General features: G+C 44.7%; 1 protein-coding gene across 1 annotated transcript; it reads left to right on the forward strand.

The window, feature by feature from the left end:
• Positions 1 to 4687: 4687 nt before the first annotated feature.
• Positions 4688 to 8521, forward strand: LOC123428397 (phytosulfokine receptor 1-like). The gene has a single exon (XM_045112591.1). It carries the CDS (start codon positions 5135 to 5137, stop codon positions 8261 to 8263), a length of 3129 nt encoding a protein of 1042 aa, XP_044968526.1. The 5' UTR covers positions 4688 to 5134; the 3' UTR covers positions 8264 to 8521.
• The last annotated feature ends 8943 nt before the right edge of the window (positions 8522 to 17464 follow it).

Consider the following 17464-nt stretch of genomic DNA (forward strand, 5'->3'; position numbering starts at 1 on the left):
GCTAAAAAAATGAGAACATTGAGTGCGAGAAATTTTATGAAACAGAAATTAATCAATGTTTTTATCAACCAATATGTATATAAAGTTCATGACTATAAACATGTCTATGTATGTACATTTACATCTAGAATCTCTAAACATGTGGATCTAATATAAGTGTTCATGACTATAAAAATGAACATTAAGAGTATAGATGGATGAAAAAATTGGGCATGACTTCTGCTAATAAAATGAAATATTGAGTGCCAGAAATGTTGTGAAATGGAAATGAATCAATGTTTCGCAATAATTTTGGCACTCTTTTGAAGCCATGCATAGTTTGAGCACTCGAAATAAATATGTGAGCACTTCGTATTCATCTACATACATGTTTCATCTAGAAACTATAAATATGTGAATCTAATATAAATGTTCTTGTACAATCTATAAATATGTGAATCTAATAAATGTTTATCTACAATCTATAAATATGTGAATTTAATTAATAGACATATACATATATGTAAAACCTAGGTTTTCATGTGTAACAAATTTTGGCAATATTGGCTGCCTATAGATTGAGGGATTGCGCTTACTAACCTGTACATTGAAGCCGTTGTAGCCCGAGGAGGAGGAGGGGGCGGTAGTGGCCGAGGCGGCGGCATGGTGATCCCCTCCCCCCCGCAACCACAACGATGTTGGAGAAAGAGGCCATGGTGGATGGTGCAGGTAGAAGGGCGGGCGGGCGACGACGGAAGGCACGCGGGGAAGCGCGTGAAGGCGACCGAAGGACGGTCGCTTCAGCGGGGGTGGCAAAAACGTGATTTGGGAGTTGGGTTTCAATTTGGTGTGGAGGGGTGGTTTTGGGGTTAATCAAACTGTTGTCCATGTGGGAATAACAGCAAAAGGCGTGCCCAAAAGCCTGCCAAATGGCCGGGAGGGCAAGCAACAACGGCTTGTTGTGCGCTTGCCACAGCCTAATCCTGCCACTAAATGTGCTAATCTATGTCATCTATCTATGTGTTCTAACATAATTTGATGTTCAAACATTTTTATGATTAACACGCACCATCCAAAGCACCAAGCCCAAATTTAACCACTTTTCGAGTTAGTCTGTTATCCTTGAGGAATTAACTGACCTTTTTTTGCCACTGAAAAAGGCAGAATGCTCTTCGGTAGGAAATGCCATGAAAACAAACTCCGAATGAATGAAACTTGGCATGGTGTCTTTATTCTACCAAAATAGGATGTGCTAAAAATTGAATAGAATTACGGAAAAAACTTAAAGCACTTGATGTACAAATCAAACACTCTTCGACAAAGTGTCGGGGTTTCGAACGAAAAATGCCCCTTCATTTTTTATCTCTATGATTTCAACTTCAATCTTTCTATATGAATAACACCAGTCCAACAAGTTATGGGCAATATTTAGGGGTGGGGAATTTTGGTTTGCCACTCTAGATTTTGCCAATTTTCCTTATGCCACTCAAGAATTTCACATTTTACTTGTGCCACTCTTAGCTTTTGACAATTATCACAATTGCCACTCGGTGCCAAAAGAAAAATAATTTAACTTTACTTTTGCCACTCTTAGCTTTTGACAATTATCATAATTGCCATTCTGAAATTTTTGTTTTCGCCTTGAAAATGGAAATTGCGGTTATTGTTAAGAACTAAGAGTGCAAAAGTGAAATGTCAAAATTTAGAGTGGCATAAGGAAAATTGGGAAAATCTAGAGTGGCAAAAACATTTTCCCCATATTTAGGCTACCAAAATTGTATGGTATGACCACGTACACACTAACCATGCATACAACAAATGATCCACCACTTGCCCCACCACCATCAGCCTCCTCCTTCACCCGCCGCCCCTGGACTCCGACCACTCCCTATCCGGAATCTAACACGTCTACTTCATTTTCCGACCAACCCCGACCATTACATTTCCTCGACTAATTATCCTTCACCATTTATTATTTGCCACTAGTTTTTGTCCGTTTTATCCTATTAGCATCGCTAACGTTAACCCGTACTCGAAGCATCTTATGTGCAATGGCTCCCCAAATCCATGCAGTTTTTCGTAAAAATTAAGTAGGTGGAGATTATAAGCAGTCCTTAGTTTAGTTTTCGCGGGCTTTCACAATCTACTCTTTTTAGACTTACCAAACAAGCTATGGGCAATGTTCTGGTAACAAAAAATGTATACTAAGACCACAAATAGATATGAGTTATTTCTAATTAAAGACAAATTCAGCCAAAGTTGGAAGCTTCAAACTTGTGAAGTGAATTTTAACTAAATGGTTGGTCAATTTGGTATGAGTGTTCCACGGTCCACTCAAGAAACTATGTGTAATTTCCTTGTTTTCCCTCAATTTAACTTTGTTAGTTTGTGATATGTACTACCTCTGTTTTTCACTCTGCATATTACACCTTTGTTGTAAGTCAAAATTTATGAAATTTGACCAAAGTTTATAGAAAACAATATATTGGGAAAATATATTCAATGTCGAATCCAATACTATTGATTTGGTATTGTAGGTATTAATAATTTTCTCTATATAAAGTAGGTGAATGTTTACAAAATTCGTGTAAAGACAGAGCTAATATGCGAAGTAAATAATAATGGAGTGAGTAAAATACTTGCTGGAATCATGACCATTTTTTAGTAAATATTAAGCAAGTGGTGATTACGAGCAATTCTGCATTCAATTTCCATGGGTTAATACAATTTGTACTTTTTTTGACTAGTCAAACAGGTTATGCCAAACATTCCGGTCACCAAATTTGTATATTGCGACTACAACCACACTTGAGGTTTTCTAGAAAGAAACTCTCAACTAAAATTTGAAGCTTCAAACTTAGCATATGAATTTTGACGAAACGATTGGTCAATTTGGTCCAAATTTTTAATAGCCCACTCAAGTAACCTTATAATGTGACTTTCTTGATTCCATTTGTTAGAATTGCAAGCCTGTGTTCGGAGCATTTTCTTGAGTTATTGTGTAACGACTGCCCAAATTGTGGTGTGTTTTCGTAAAAAATAAGCAAGTGGTGATTATGGGCAATGATGCGCTTAGGTTTCACGGCCTCGTGCAATCTACTCTTTTCAAACTTTTTTTGAAGGGATACCCTTTTCGAACTTGTCAAACAAGCTACATTATCTACATTCGTATCCACTATATCCTCCTCAAACGTTTGAAACGCTCTTTCGTGTCCGGTCAAAAAAAAATTGACCCAACCAAAAACCCCATTTCCTTTCTGTCGTGGTTTTGTCACGACAGATGTCCTCGTAAAAGGACTTAGTGTTGGAGCCATCGCACCTTGGTGGCGACTCAAAGGGGTTATGCGGGAGCGAGACAGATATTTACCCAGGTTCGGCCCCTCGTGTGGAGGTAAAAGCCTACGTCCTGCTTGGAGTTTGTATTGATGATGTTTCGATTACAAGGGGGCGTAACTCGCCTGACCTAGCACTCGATGATTTCTAACCTGCCCTCTCCTTCCCTAGGACTCGCCTTTATATACAGGTCGAGTCCTTAGGGTTTACAAGGGTCCTTTCCTTTACACAAATCGTGACTCTTCCGATCTCTAAGTCGCCATCTTTCCAAGACTTGGAGACCTTCTCTACTATGGACTCCTCCCGAAGGTCCTGAACCGCCATACGACTTCCGGCCTCGCTGGGCCAAGGCCAAAACCACTTGAAGATGAGTCGCCAGCTTTGGTGACCCGGCCCAACTAGGGCGGTTACCCAACAGATAATATCCCCAACACTTTCTAAATGCCTGCAATGACCGACATCCCTCATATTTATCTTAAACGTAGAGAGGATATGGGGGTTCGCAGACGTGTCTAGCCAGTCCGTCATTTAGGACACGCCCCACCCGGATCATATTTTCTTTCTTTATTCATTTATTTTTTTCTCTCTCTTTTTTCATCAATCATATACAATTGATCGGGTATATAAAGAAAAATAAAAAATGCGTCTGCGTAGATTAAAAAATAAAGGCTCAAAATAAACACTCTCGGTCACAGAGCGGACATGTCCGCAGACGTTTAAGAGATCATATTTTTAAGTCCGACTGTAGATGCTTTTATTGGCAACATCTAGCTCACCAAAACGTTTAAACTACGGGCACAAATACATTTGAGTAATTCTGTAGAAAGTTAAACTTCCAGCCAAAGTTTGAAGCTTCGAACTTGAAAATTGAATTTTGACTAAATGATTGGTCAATTTGGTCTGAATTTTCAACAGTCCAACCCAATCGTAGCAGTTCTCATAAATATCAAGCAGCAGTACTCTTTTTCACACTAGTCAAACAAATTATGGGCGACATTTTAGGCCACCAAAACTGCATGGCACGGCCACAAACGCACTGACCAGCATGCATTCAGCAGGCGACCCACCACTTGCCCCACCACCACCACCAGCAGCAGCCGTCCTGCTCACCGGCCGCCGCTCGACTCCGACCACTCCCTATCCAGCCAGAGCCCAACGCGCCCACTCAATTTTCCGGCGCCACCCCATTACATTTCCTCCACTGATTTCTGTCCACCTTCCTTTTTATTAATCGCCACTGCATGCGGTGACGGAGACGGAGACGACGACGACGACGACGGTGACGGACGCACGGGAAAGTTGAAGGTCGGGGAGACAGCGACGCGAGTGAGATAAGCGAATCCAGCCCGCACTGACCGAGGCGCGCATCGGAGTCAAAACCGCACAGACCACACAGTGGAGAGTACCCGTCTCTTTCCTCCGTCCGCCCCTCTGACTTTCCCCCGCCCCACCTCGCCTTCTTCACGTGTCCCCCCCCTCGCCCTCGCTCTCTTTCCGCCGCTCTCACGGAAATCTCGCGATTTGTTTCCGCGCGAGGTGGACGGGACGGGACAGATCCCCGCCGCCCCGCCGCCCGAGCTTCAGCCACCGAGCTCTGCTCTGCTCTGTTCTGCTCGTCGAGTTTACCCCCTCTCTCTCTCGTTGCTGAGGAGTGTTTGCCATCTGTGTGTTCTTGTTCTTGCGGCGTCGATTCATCGAGCCGGCGGCGGCGCGAGGTGGCTGTGCTGGGTTTTGGCGGAGAATTGCTCGCCGTGGGCTAGCGGATTTTCATGCTCTTCGGGAAAGGAGCTGCCTTTCGCAGTCCCGCCACCGCTCGCCGGAGATGGGGGCCCGCTGCGGCCTGCTCGGCTTCTTTCTGCTCGTCGCCGTCCTGCTCCGCGTCCGCGGCGCACACGCCCTGAACCAGGCGTGCGACGCGGATGACCTGGAGGCGCTCCGGGCATTCTCCGACGGCCTGGACGGGAAGGTCGCCGATGCCGGGCTGGCCGGGTGGGGGGCTGGTGATGGCGGGTCGTGCTGCTCATGGACGGGCGTCTCCTGCGACCTCGGGAGGGTGGTTGGGCTGGATCTCTCCAACCGCAGCCTCCGCGGCGTCATCTCCCCCTCCGTCGCCTCCCTCGGCCGCCTCGCCGAACTGAACCTCTCCCGGAACTCGTTCCGCGGCCAGGCGCCGGCGGGGCTCGGCTTGCTCTCGGGGCTGCGGGTGCTCGACCTCAGCTCCAACGCCCTCTCCGGCGCGTTCCCGCCGAGCGGCGGCGGGTTCTCGGCGATCGAGGTGGTGAACGTCTCCTTCAACGAGTTCGCCGGGCCGCACCCTGCGTTCCCCGGCGCGGCCAACCTGACGGTGCTTGACATCTCCGGCAACCGCTTCTCCGGCGGCATCAACGCCACCGCGCTCTGCGGTGCCGCGCAGAACCTGACGGTCCTGCGGTTCTCGGGCAACGCCTTCTCCGGCGAGGTCCCGGATGGCTTCAGCCGGTGCGAGGCGCTCGTCGAGCTCTCTCTCGACGGCAATGGCCTCGCTGGGAGCCTCCCGGATGACCTGTACACGGTGCCTGCGCTGCAGAGGCTGAGCTTACAGGACAACAACCTCTCCGGTGACCTCGACAACCTCGGTAACCTGTCGCAGCTTGTGCAGATCGACTTGTCATATAACAAATTCACCGGCTTCATCCCTGATGTGTTTGGGAAGCTGAAAAAGCTGGAGTCCTTAAACTTGGCCACCAATGGCTTCAATGGCACATTACCCAGTTCACTGTCAAGCTGTCCGATGCTGACAGTGGTCAGCGTAAGGAACAATTCGCTCTCCGGTGAGATCACACTCAACTTCAGCTTGCTGCCAAGGCTGAACACTTTCGATGCCGGGTCCAATAGGCTGAGTGGCAATATACCTGCTACCCTCGCCCGGTGCGCTGAGCTGAAAGCCCTGAACCTTGCAAAGAACAAGCTTGATGGAGAGATACCGGAGAGCTTCAAGAATTTGAATTCACTGTTGTACCTGTCGCTGACAGGCAACGGCTTCACGAACCTGTCATCGGCACTGCAAGTCTTGCAGGACCTGCCCAAACTGACCAGCTTGGTGCTCACCAATAATTTTCATGGGGGCGAGACGATGCCAATGGATGGCATCAAAGGGTTCAAGAGCATTGAGGTGCTTGTCCTGGCGAACTGCGCACTCACCGGCACGATTCCTCCTTGGCTGCAGACCCTGGAGAGCCTCAGTGTGCTGGACATTTCGTGGAACAAGCTGCATGGTAACATCCCCCCATGGTTAGGCAACCTCAACAATCTCTTCTACATTGATCTGTCAAACAATTCATTCACCGGGGAACTTCCTGAGAGCTTTACACAGATGAAGGGTCTGATTTCAAGTAATGGCTCGAGTGAGCGGGCGTCGACAGAGTACGTCCCGTTATTTATCAAGAAGAATTCAACAGGCAAGGGTCTGCAGTACAACCAAGTCAGCAGCTTCCCGGCATCGCTAGTCCTCTCCAACAACTTGCTTGCTGGGCCTATATTGCCGGGATTTGGTCATCTTGTGAAGCTTCATGTGCTGGACCTCAGCTTGAACAACTTCTCCGGGCGAATTCCTGATGAGTTGTCAGACATGTCGAGCTTGGAAAAGTTGAAGTTGGCTCACAATGATCTCAGTGGGAGCATACCATCATCTCTGACGAAACTGAATTTCCTCTCCGAGTTTGATGTGTCATACAATAATTTGACTGGAGATATCCCAACCGGGGGGCAGTTTTTGACATTCGCAAATGAAGGCTTTCTGGGCAATCCTGCACTCTGCCTCCTTCGGGATGGCTCCTGCTCCAAGAAGGCTCCAATTGTGGGAACAGCACACCGTAAGAAGAGCAAAGCCAGCCTTGCCGCACTTGGAGTAGGAACTGCAGTCGGGGTTATCTTTGTCTTGTGGATTACTTATGTGATTTTGGCAAGGGTTGTTCGTTCAAGGATGCACGAGCGCAATCCAAAGGCGGTTGCTAATGCTGAAGACTCCTCCTCAGGGTCTGCTAACTCAAGCTTGGTGCTGCTTTTCCAGAACAATAAAGATCTCAGCATTGAGGACATCTTGAAGTCCACGAACCACTTTGATCAGGCATATATAGTTGGATGTGGTGGTTTTGGCCTCGTCTACAAATCGACGCTGCCGGATGGGCGGAGGGTTGCGATCAAGCGCCTTTCAGGCGACTACTCTCAGATTGAGAGGGAGTTTCAGGCTGAGGTGGAGACACTTTCAAGGGCCCAGCATGAGAACCTTGTGTTGCTGGAGGGGTATTGCAAGATCGGTAACGACAGGCTGTTGATCTACTCATACATGGAGAATGGTAGCTTGGATTATTGGCTTCACGAGAGGACGGATAGCGGTGTGCTGCTGGATTGGCAGAAGCGGCTGCAGATAGCTCAGGGTTCAGCAAGGGGGTTGGCATACCTGCACCTGTCATGTGAGCCACACATACTGCACCGAGACATCAAGTCAAGCAACATCCTCCTGGATGAGAACTTTGAAGCTCACCTGGCTGATTTCGGACTGGCGAGGCTCGTCTGCGCATACGACACCCACGTCACCACCGATGTTGTTGGGACCCTGGGCTACATTCCTCCGGAGTATGCCCAGTCGCCCATCGCAACTTACAAGGGTGACATCTACAGCTTTGGCATCGTGCTCCTGGAGCTGCTCACCGGCCGGAGGCCTGTCGACATGTGCAGGCCGAAAGGAAGCAGGGATGTGGTGTCGTGGGTGCTTCAGATGAGGAAAGAGGACAGGGAAACTGAGGTTTTTCATCCCAATGTGCATGACAAGGCGAATGAAGGTGAGCTGCTGAGGGTGCTCGAGATAGCCTGCCTCTGCGTAACCGCTGCTCCCAAGTCAAGACCGACGTCGCAGCAGCTTGTCACCTGGCTCGACGACATTGCGGAAAATCGGAGCTTAATAATCCAGTAATGCATCACTTCAGATATATACTTCTGGTTTTGCTTGAGCAGAGTTTGGTGGGGCCGTGAAATTATTATTAGTGGTGTACATAATAGTAGTGTTTACATAGCGAGAAATACTGAGAAGTTTCTTCGTTTGCTACATATGCCTGCCTAAGTTTGGGCCTGAGCTTCCTGTTTTTGCATAAAGGTGATCACCAGAATGTCACAAAAAAACCTTGTAGCTCTAAACCATCTGGATAATAATCAAGCGTTTTTTTTTTCTGAAGGTATCTGTTTTCTAACTTCAGTTATTTATGTCTGAATTTCTATTGTTTTATGTTTGTGAATGAATTTAGGAACTTATGAGTTTGACACCAACAGCCAAAGGATTATGTTCTCTGCATGACCTTGGCCAATATTCTTTGATAATTTATTTTAAATATGTTTTGTGACTTGACTAATGGTTGGAACTGAAGCGACAAACTTGTTCTAACGAGTTGACATCACGGAATATTATTTTTAACAAAAATTAAAAATAAAATTGATTTGTAGCTCTAAACCATCTGGGTGATTATTCAGCGTCTTTATCTGCAGCTATTTTACAGATTTTGTGGGAATCTGTTTGACTATTTTGCTATTTTGTGGGCATCTGTTTTGTAACTTGAGTCATGTGATGATATTTTGTAACTTGAGTGGATATGGTATACATTTTCTTAGTGCCTACTGTATTTTGCTGTAGTAACTCGATGTGATTTGAAGGACGCTAATACATGCTGTTTCATGTTCGTGGGCGAATTACCTAACTTCAAGAATCAAAACATCCATCCTCTGATGATATTCACTATGCAAGGCACTCCCTAAACTTGAAGGATGAAGCATCCATCCTCTGGTGTTGTGGTATGCAAGTCCTTAGCCTTGGACAACTATATTTTTTTCTGCACATATATGTTTATTACTCCATCCGTTTATAAATATAAGTCTTTTTAGTGATTTCACTAGGGGACTATATACTAAGCAAAATGAGTGAATCTACACTCTAAAGTATGACTATATACATCCGTATGTAGTCCTCTAATGGAATCTATAAAAAGACTTATATTTAGGAACAGAGGGAGTACATGTTATGTGACTAATAGTTGGAACCGAAGATACAGAGTTGTTCGAGATGAATTAGCAGATCAGGCGTTAAAACACCGACGTGCCTACTCAAATGCTTGCCAATTGAAGTTAGTAACTATGAATTCTTATTTCCTACTACCGATCGAGTTCAATGTGTGAAGCAATTGTTGCACTTGCCATCAAACATAGGCCTCGTGTTGCTGACTGTCTCTTGACTCGGTGCATGTTTCAACTTAAAAAATGGTTAGCTTCCAACTTGGACTACTATGGCTGCAACTTTGAAATTGAAAAAAATGATTTAGGTTCCAACTTGATTAGCTAGAGGTTTTAACCAAATAACACCCATATTTTAACAAAAAATTCAACATGTATCCAACTTGGTGAGTTAGAGCCCCGCAAAAAAAAAAAGAACTTGGTGAGTTCTCTTTCAGTCGAAGAACTCCAAGATTTCAACTTACTTTCAACATCTTTCTACTTTTGGATCCATAACTTTCAACCAAAAAACTCCAAGAGTTCAACTAATTTTTGACAATATTCAGCTTGTGGAGCCGTAACTTCAACCACAAGTAAATATCATGTCTCAAATTTATTATTTGTGGTGTACATAAGAGCAACTCCAATGGGCCGACCCATTTCGTCCGTCGCCGTCCGTTTGGGTCGACGCGGACACAAAAGGCGGCCCAACGCGCCGACCCAAACGGACGCGTGTCCGGTTTTCATCCGCGGGCGACCCATTTTGAGCCGGATTTGCGTCGACGCGGACACGCGACGGGCGCGCGCATGCTCGCCTTCTCCTCCCCCCGGGCCCGCTGGTCGGTGGCACATTGGCCTTCCCCCATCCAACAAAAACCCTCGCCCGCCTCCTTCGTCGTCGCCGCCGCCGCCCATTTTTGCCGGCGACTCTGCCAGCTGCCCACTCTCAGCAACGCCGCCCACATCCGTCCACTCTCAGCAACGCCGCCTACTCCCACGTCGCCCGCCGCCGCCATCTTGCCGCCGGGGAGCCGACTGCTTCCCACCCCCACGCCCCTGACCAAGAAGCCGCCTCGCCGCCCGGCTAGATCCTCACCGGCGCGGCCCACGCGTCGGACGCCGGCAAGGCAGCTAGCTGGTCCGTGCGCGTTGCGACTCCCTTCGCCGGCCGTCTTCTTTGTCGACGCCCGCAAGCTGTTCGACAGTTTGCCAAGGTACAGAAAAATGGACACCGCCGACAAGTTTTTTTTTCATAATTTCCTTTGCGACTCCGACGATTCGTCGTCCGATGACGAGGAGGAGATGTTGGCTGCTGTGTTGGTCCATCACCACCTCAACAGCCAGCGGCCGTTGTTCCGTGGCTCCATTCCGGCCACCTTCCGGCGTTGAATCGCAACCGAGAGAGCGGGCATTTCTTTCTTTGGAAGGACTGTTTTGATACAACAAACCCGTTGTTCAAACATCAACAATTCCGCCGCCGTTTCCGTATGAGAGGCATGTTTTCAACCATATTAGAGAGGGAGTGGTCGGCTATGATGATTATTTCGAGTGCAAAGCGGATGCCGTTGGCAAGATAGGTTTTCCTCTTATCAGAAATGCACAACCGCCATCCGAATGCTTGCATACGGAGTGCCTGGTGATCTCATTGACGAGTACGTCCGTATGAGCGAATCTACTTGCCTAGAGTCCCTGTATAAGTTCTACAAGGTTGTTATTGTTGTGTTTGGCCCTGAGTACTTGAGAGAGCCAACTACTGAAGATACAGCTCGTTTGTTGACGATGAATGCCAGCAGGGGCTTCCCAGGTATGCTTGGTAGCATAGACTGCATGCACTGGGAGTGGAAGAATTGCCCTTCTGCTTGGCAAGGGCAATATAAGGGTCATGTCAAGGCTTGCATTGTCATACTAGATGCCGTTGTGTCTGAGGATCTCTAGATCTGGCACTCTTTCTTTGGCATGGCCGGATCACACAATGATATCAACGTGCTTCAGCGCTCGCCGGTGTTTGCTAGGCTTGCCAAAGGCAACAACCCACCAGTGAACTTTACTGTCAACGACCACAACTACGATAAAGGATACTACCTCGGTGACGGTATCTATCCTCAGTGGACCACTATTGTCAAGACAATACCCGACCCTGTCGGAGAGAAGAGGAAAAGATTTTCCCAAGAGCAAGAGGGTGCTAGGAAGGATGTCGAGCGTGCCTTTGGTGTTTTGCAATATCGATGGGGCATTGTTCAGTATCCTGCTAATACCCGGAGCACGCAAAAACTGTGGGAGGTGATGACTGCTTGTGTGATCATGCATAATATGATCGTAGAAGACGAGCGCTCGAAACGTCTGTACGATCAAGGGTTTTAGTTTCAAGTGAGAATGTTGTGTCTGAGCATGGAGGAGCGACAACATTTGAACAGTTCACCCAATTTCATCAAGACATGCGTGATTGGGAAATTCACGTGCAACTGCAAAATGATTTGGTTGAGCATATGTGGGCTCATGTTGACAATCAATAGATTTATCTTCTTTTATTCGTTAGCAAAACTATGCGCGAACTATGTGAGACATTTTTATTTTTATTTGGCTTGTAATAACTATGCTATTTTCGGTCCAAATTATGTTATTTGATTCAAACTATGAAAATCATGCAAAATAGGACGGCGGGATCGGCGCGTTGGGCGCGCTGCCGACCCATATATAAAACAGGGCGGACGTCGGGCGGGCGGTCGACCCAAACGTATAAAAAACGGACGAAATCGTTGTCCGTTTGGGTTGAGCCGTTGAAGTTGCTCTAATACTAGTATTTACATAGTGAGAAAGGGTGATCATTTTCTTTGTTTGCTATATTTGCCCGCTGAAGTAAGGGCCCGAGCTTGAGTGCGAAGTTTGTGTGACCGAGCACCTCGGTGCTCTGAATCCGGGACGTCCAGCAGCACATTGGGATGGTAAGCTGTCTGCTGGCTGTCCCCTGCTAGCTCGTGTTAGGTTGAGGATCTAGGCATCATAGACGTATTGGTTTGGCACACATGTTTTGTAATACATGTGTCTACTGTTCTCTTGTGGCCCGGGTTGAGAGACTGAACGATTAAATATCTAGTTGGAGGAAGGGTGACTCATGAGATAGAAAAGACAAGTCGTGATGGGTGGCCCCGGTGAACGATTAATGAATTTGTGGGTCTGGGCACCATCGCTTGCATGCATACGCAGCCTACAGTCATGCAACGTGGCCGCATTTTTTAATGGGCTAAACCTAATTAGCTTTTAGTGATGCATTAAGGTTTATGTGAGGGTGTGCATGTTTAATTGTTTTCACCCTATTTTAAGTTTAATTTCATCTACGATATCAGATGAATACGTTGACAAAATATTTTCATATTGAATACATATGCGTCGATACCTCATTAAAAGCTTCATTTATTTATTTCAATACGCCACGTGTATATTTTGTTAGCGCAGTATATTTTTTATGCGTCGCATCGATATTTCTCACCAAGGATGGAACAAGGGCTTCATTTACCATACGGTCGATATTTCGAAACTACTATGATTTTATGTAGATATTCGACACCCGGCGTAGTTGGCGGCGTGCATGGATGAACGTTATGTGTATTTGAATATGTATTATTATCCAAGTGTGTCATTTTAATTAGGACAAATAATTCATGGAGATTTCTATTCATTTTGCCAATCTTACAAATATCGGCCCGTTTATTAATTTACTTCTTGGGTTTGCTATTTTATACAGAGTGGCGACAATTCATCATGGTCATTTCTCAATGGTGCACTTCATCATTTCAAGTAATTTATTCGTTTGAATTGCATTATATTTTCTTCGGTCAAAACCGCTGTCAACAGGATGCCAATTTTTTTGATTCGTTTTTTTTCTTTTCGAGTGACAATTTTAGTTTTAGAAAATGCCACGGTGAAGTTGCTTTATGCCACATGTGTGGCACTTATCATTTATAAAAAATAGAGATAATAAGATTTATCTTAAATCTTTTTCGTAAAAAAAGATTTATCTTAAATCCAACTTCATAAAGTGTGATCCAATTTATTTATAATATAATCAACTTCTGGAACATTGGAGAGATACAGTATCATCTAATGATATCAATTTTATATCGTGAATGCTGATTTTTTATATAATCATAATCAAACTTTAACGTTTGATTTAATATATTTTTTACATGCGGACTTAAAAAAAGGAGGGAGTACTTTGACACTATGGTGCTTGTTATGTGCCACGTACTAAGAAGGGCGGTTATTTAAATTTTTATTTTGCCTTCATTGTGAAAAACATGTCTATTACCCGTAAAACAACACTAGTTGAGGGATTGATTTCATAATTTTAGTTTGACGTGTACTGCTGGATTGATTTCATATAACGTGTGTGGTTTGTTTAATGGCCGATGTGTAGTTGGAATTTGTTTTGATGAAATGAATAATTGTTTTGCTTATAATCCATTTTCCAACTGCAGTAGGGTCGGCAGTTCATGCTTGCTGATTGTTGTGCACAAGTGGAGGAGGAAGAAGGCGATGTTGCATGCAGGTGGGATGGACGCTTGGGGGTAAATGCATTCCCTCATGAATGGCCTAATAAAAAATAGAAAAGTATTATTGATTTAACCTGACCACTCTGTTGGACCGGATTACACACACTATTTCCACGATGTACACTATTTGGACATGCGCATTGGTACTGCTCACATGCATGCGCAGATCGTCCTGTTGATGATATGGGCTAGATTCTGCACCGGATTCTCTCCTGTGCTCTAACCCGTAATACAAGAAAAGCTGCCTCCTATACGGGGGACAGGCCAAAACAATACGATGACGACGCGGATCCCTAGCGGGTGTGTATGGACAGGATGCCGAGCACCGAGGTGCTCGTCCTCAAATCCCTCACTAATACCCGGAGCACGCAGAAACCGTGGGAGGTGATGACTGCTTGTGTGATGATGCATAATATGATCATAGAAGACGAGCGCCCGGAACGTCTGTACGATCAAGGGTTTTAGTTTCAGGTGAGAATGTTGTGTCTGAGCATGGAGGAGCGACAACATTTGAACAGTTCACCCAATTTCATCAAGACATGCGTGATTGGGAAATTCACGTGCAACTGCAAAATGATTTGGTTGAGCATATGTGGGCTCATGTTGACAACCAATAGATTTATCTTCTTTTATTCGTTAGCAAAACTATGTGCGAACTATGTGAGACATTTTTATTTTTATTTGGCTTGTAATGACTATGCTATTTTCGGTTCAAATTATGTTATTTGATTCAAACTATGAAAATCATGCAAAATAGGACGGCGGGATCGACGCGTTGGGCGCGCTGCCGACCCATATCTAAAACAGGGCGGACGTCGGGCGGGCGGTCGACCCAAACGTACAAAAAACGGACGAAATCGCTGTCCGTTTGGGTTGAGCCATTGAAGTTGCTCTAATACTAGTATTTACATAGTGAGAAAGGGTGATCATTTTCTTTGTTTGCTATATTTGCCCGCCGAAGTAAGGGCCCGAGCTTCCTCTTCTTTTCATAAGATGGTCACCAGAATGTAAAAAAATACACTTTGTAGTTCCACGCCACATCCGGGTGATGATTCCGTGTTTTTGTCTGCAGCTATTCTATTCTACAGGTTTTCTGGGCATCTGTTTTCTAACTTGAGTTACTGATATGGTATACAATTTTTAGTGGCTATTTTGCTTTAGTATAAGTTGCTGTAATGTTAAGAATGCTAATACACGTCGTTTCATGTTAGTGAGTGAATTACGAACTTAAAAGATCAAAACGTCCCTGCTCTGATGATATCCATTCTTGAAGGCACTCGCAAAACTTGAATGATCAAACAACCATCTTCTGGTTCTGTTGTCCGCACTACCTTAACCTTGGCCTGTTATTTATTGGTTTGGTTTTTCTGCACATATGTATATGTTGTCGTCTGACTACTAGTTGGAATCGAAGATACATAGTTGTACCAGATAAATTGGTTGGTCAGGTGTTAAAACTCCGACGTGCCTACTCCAGTGACGGAGCCATGATTTGGATATGGTCGTTGATAGGGGGACCAAATACTTACATGCTAGCGCATATCAGTCAAATATATACTAGGTACTTCAGGTTTTGTTGATCGTTTGGGGGGGCCAGGCCCCTGCTCGTCCCCCCCCCCCCCCCCCCCATGACCTACTCAAAGATTGCGAATTGTAGTTAGCAACAAGGAATTTTTATTTCCTTTCTTCCAGTTCAATGTAGGAAGCAATTGTTGAACTTCAACATTTTTTACTAATCTTCTTTGGTGAACTTAAGATCTATATAATCTAGTTCGAGCACAATGTCGGTTCTTTTCATTTTCTAGAGGTGATATGTCTTCAAAATTTTCTTTATAAAGTGCAAAAATAATGGCACTAACACTAATACCTAGATCACACAAACCATGATGTCAATGAGTTTTTTTTCCTCTTTCTTCAATTTATAGTACATTTAAGGCTATATATTTTTAAAATTTCTTCCAATTTCTCTATCTTTGCTTTCTTCTCTATTAAAATTCATGAAATCTTTTAAAAACCAATGCATTTTGTTGAAAACTAATAATCCATCTGTATCAAAATATAAGACTTTTTTGACACTATGATAGTTCCAAAGAATGTCTTACATTTGGATAGGGGGGAATAATGATCAAAATGCTTTTGGACACTTCATGAAAAAAATCCTGAACATTTTTTGAAAAATCTTAGTTTTCGAGAACGTCCTATTTTCTTGACCTGAAGCAAGCAGGACACAACATCCCCGTTCCGGCCAGCAGGTAGCAGGAGCGTGGAGTCAAATTTCCAGTAATGGGATGCAAAAGCATGGCTGATTATCAAGCAGCTAAGTATTACAAACTGGAGACTTGTTCACGTCTAAGCATAAGAACCACCATGTTCGGTAACATAGCACCAATACACTAGCCGTCCAGAAAACACAAACAACTACCACTATATATATAATATAGTTCACGACGCATATATTTACATCGCCAGACCTCACATCAGATAAGAAACCAACACCGTCTTAAAAAACTCAGGATGCAGGGGACACGATGCGAAAGGATTCATCAATGTTTTAAATAACGGGCTACGACAAATAGCGGCGAGCCTCTAAATCAGGTATAGCGGCATATTTGTACATGATACCATTTAGCGGCACCTTGCTGAAAAGGCTATAGCGAGGCTAGCTATAGCGGGCTATTTAAAACTATGAGATTCACACGCCCATTCATCAAGATGTGCTCCTCGTCTTCAATAAGAAGGGACCAGGCAATGGTAAACTTTATCTTGAAGCTGCCAAACTTGCATTCATGTTCGCTTGTATTGCATTGCTTCGGGACGACAACCACATGGCCTTGTGCAACCATGTCGCCGGAAGGTGTGTATGCTTGAATCTCAAGTTTGAGTCTCCCACTCAATTCTACAGAAATGACTTGTCTCGACAGATTTATGTAACCACGTTTAATCGCAGGCTGTCCAACTCTCGAATCAACCAACAAGACTTCCTTGGATGTGGATTCATCTGCGTCTTCAATGCCAGGCTGAGATAGTGACGAGCAGACTATTCGAACTCCATAACGAAAAGATGCTGACTTCTCACCAATAATATTGACACCAAACATAGTGGCTTGAACCGAACGATTAAGCTGCTGGAAGGATAACTCTAGTGTGCAGAAGTTCTTTTCAACGATGAGCATACCTGAAGTATCGGCATAATCACCATCATATAGCAAGGCATAACTGATCAGTGCTCTATCTTCAGACGCTGTTGGGCCCTTCACTATTAGTTGGATTTCAATGTCAACAGATTCCTCGGACACGATTGCACGAACTGGCCAGTCAAGTGCAAAAAATGATCCTGCAAGAATAATAATCATCATCATGACAACATTTTCCATTAACTAATCACCAATGTTTGCTGCGGACAATGTTAGAAAAATGTGTGGCAATTGTCTATGGTTACTATTTACTTCATAACATGTCACACTTACTTGGCCGTTTGACACAACAGCATGGCATGAACAAACAATCGTTTAATGTTTTCAGTGCTGTGCAAACATATCACATGCTTCTCCTAAGTAGATGGTAGTTATTGCCTCAGTATTCACGTT

Source organism: Hordeum vulgare, chromosome 2H (assembly GCF_904849725.1).
Source record: "Hordeum vulgare subsp. vulgare chromosome 2H, MorexV3_pseudomolecules_assembly, whole genome shotgun sequence".
NCBI lineage: Eukaryota > Viridiplantae > Streptophyta > Magnoliopsida > Poales > Poaceae > Hordeum > Hordeum vulgare.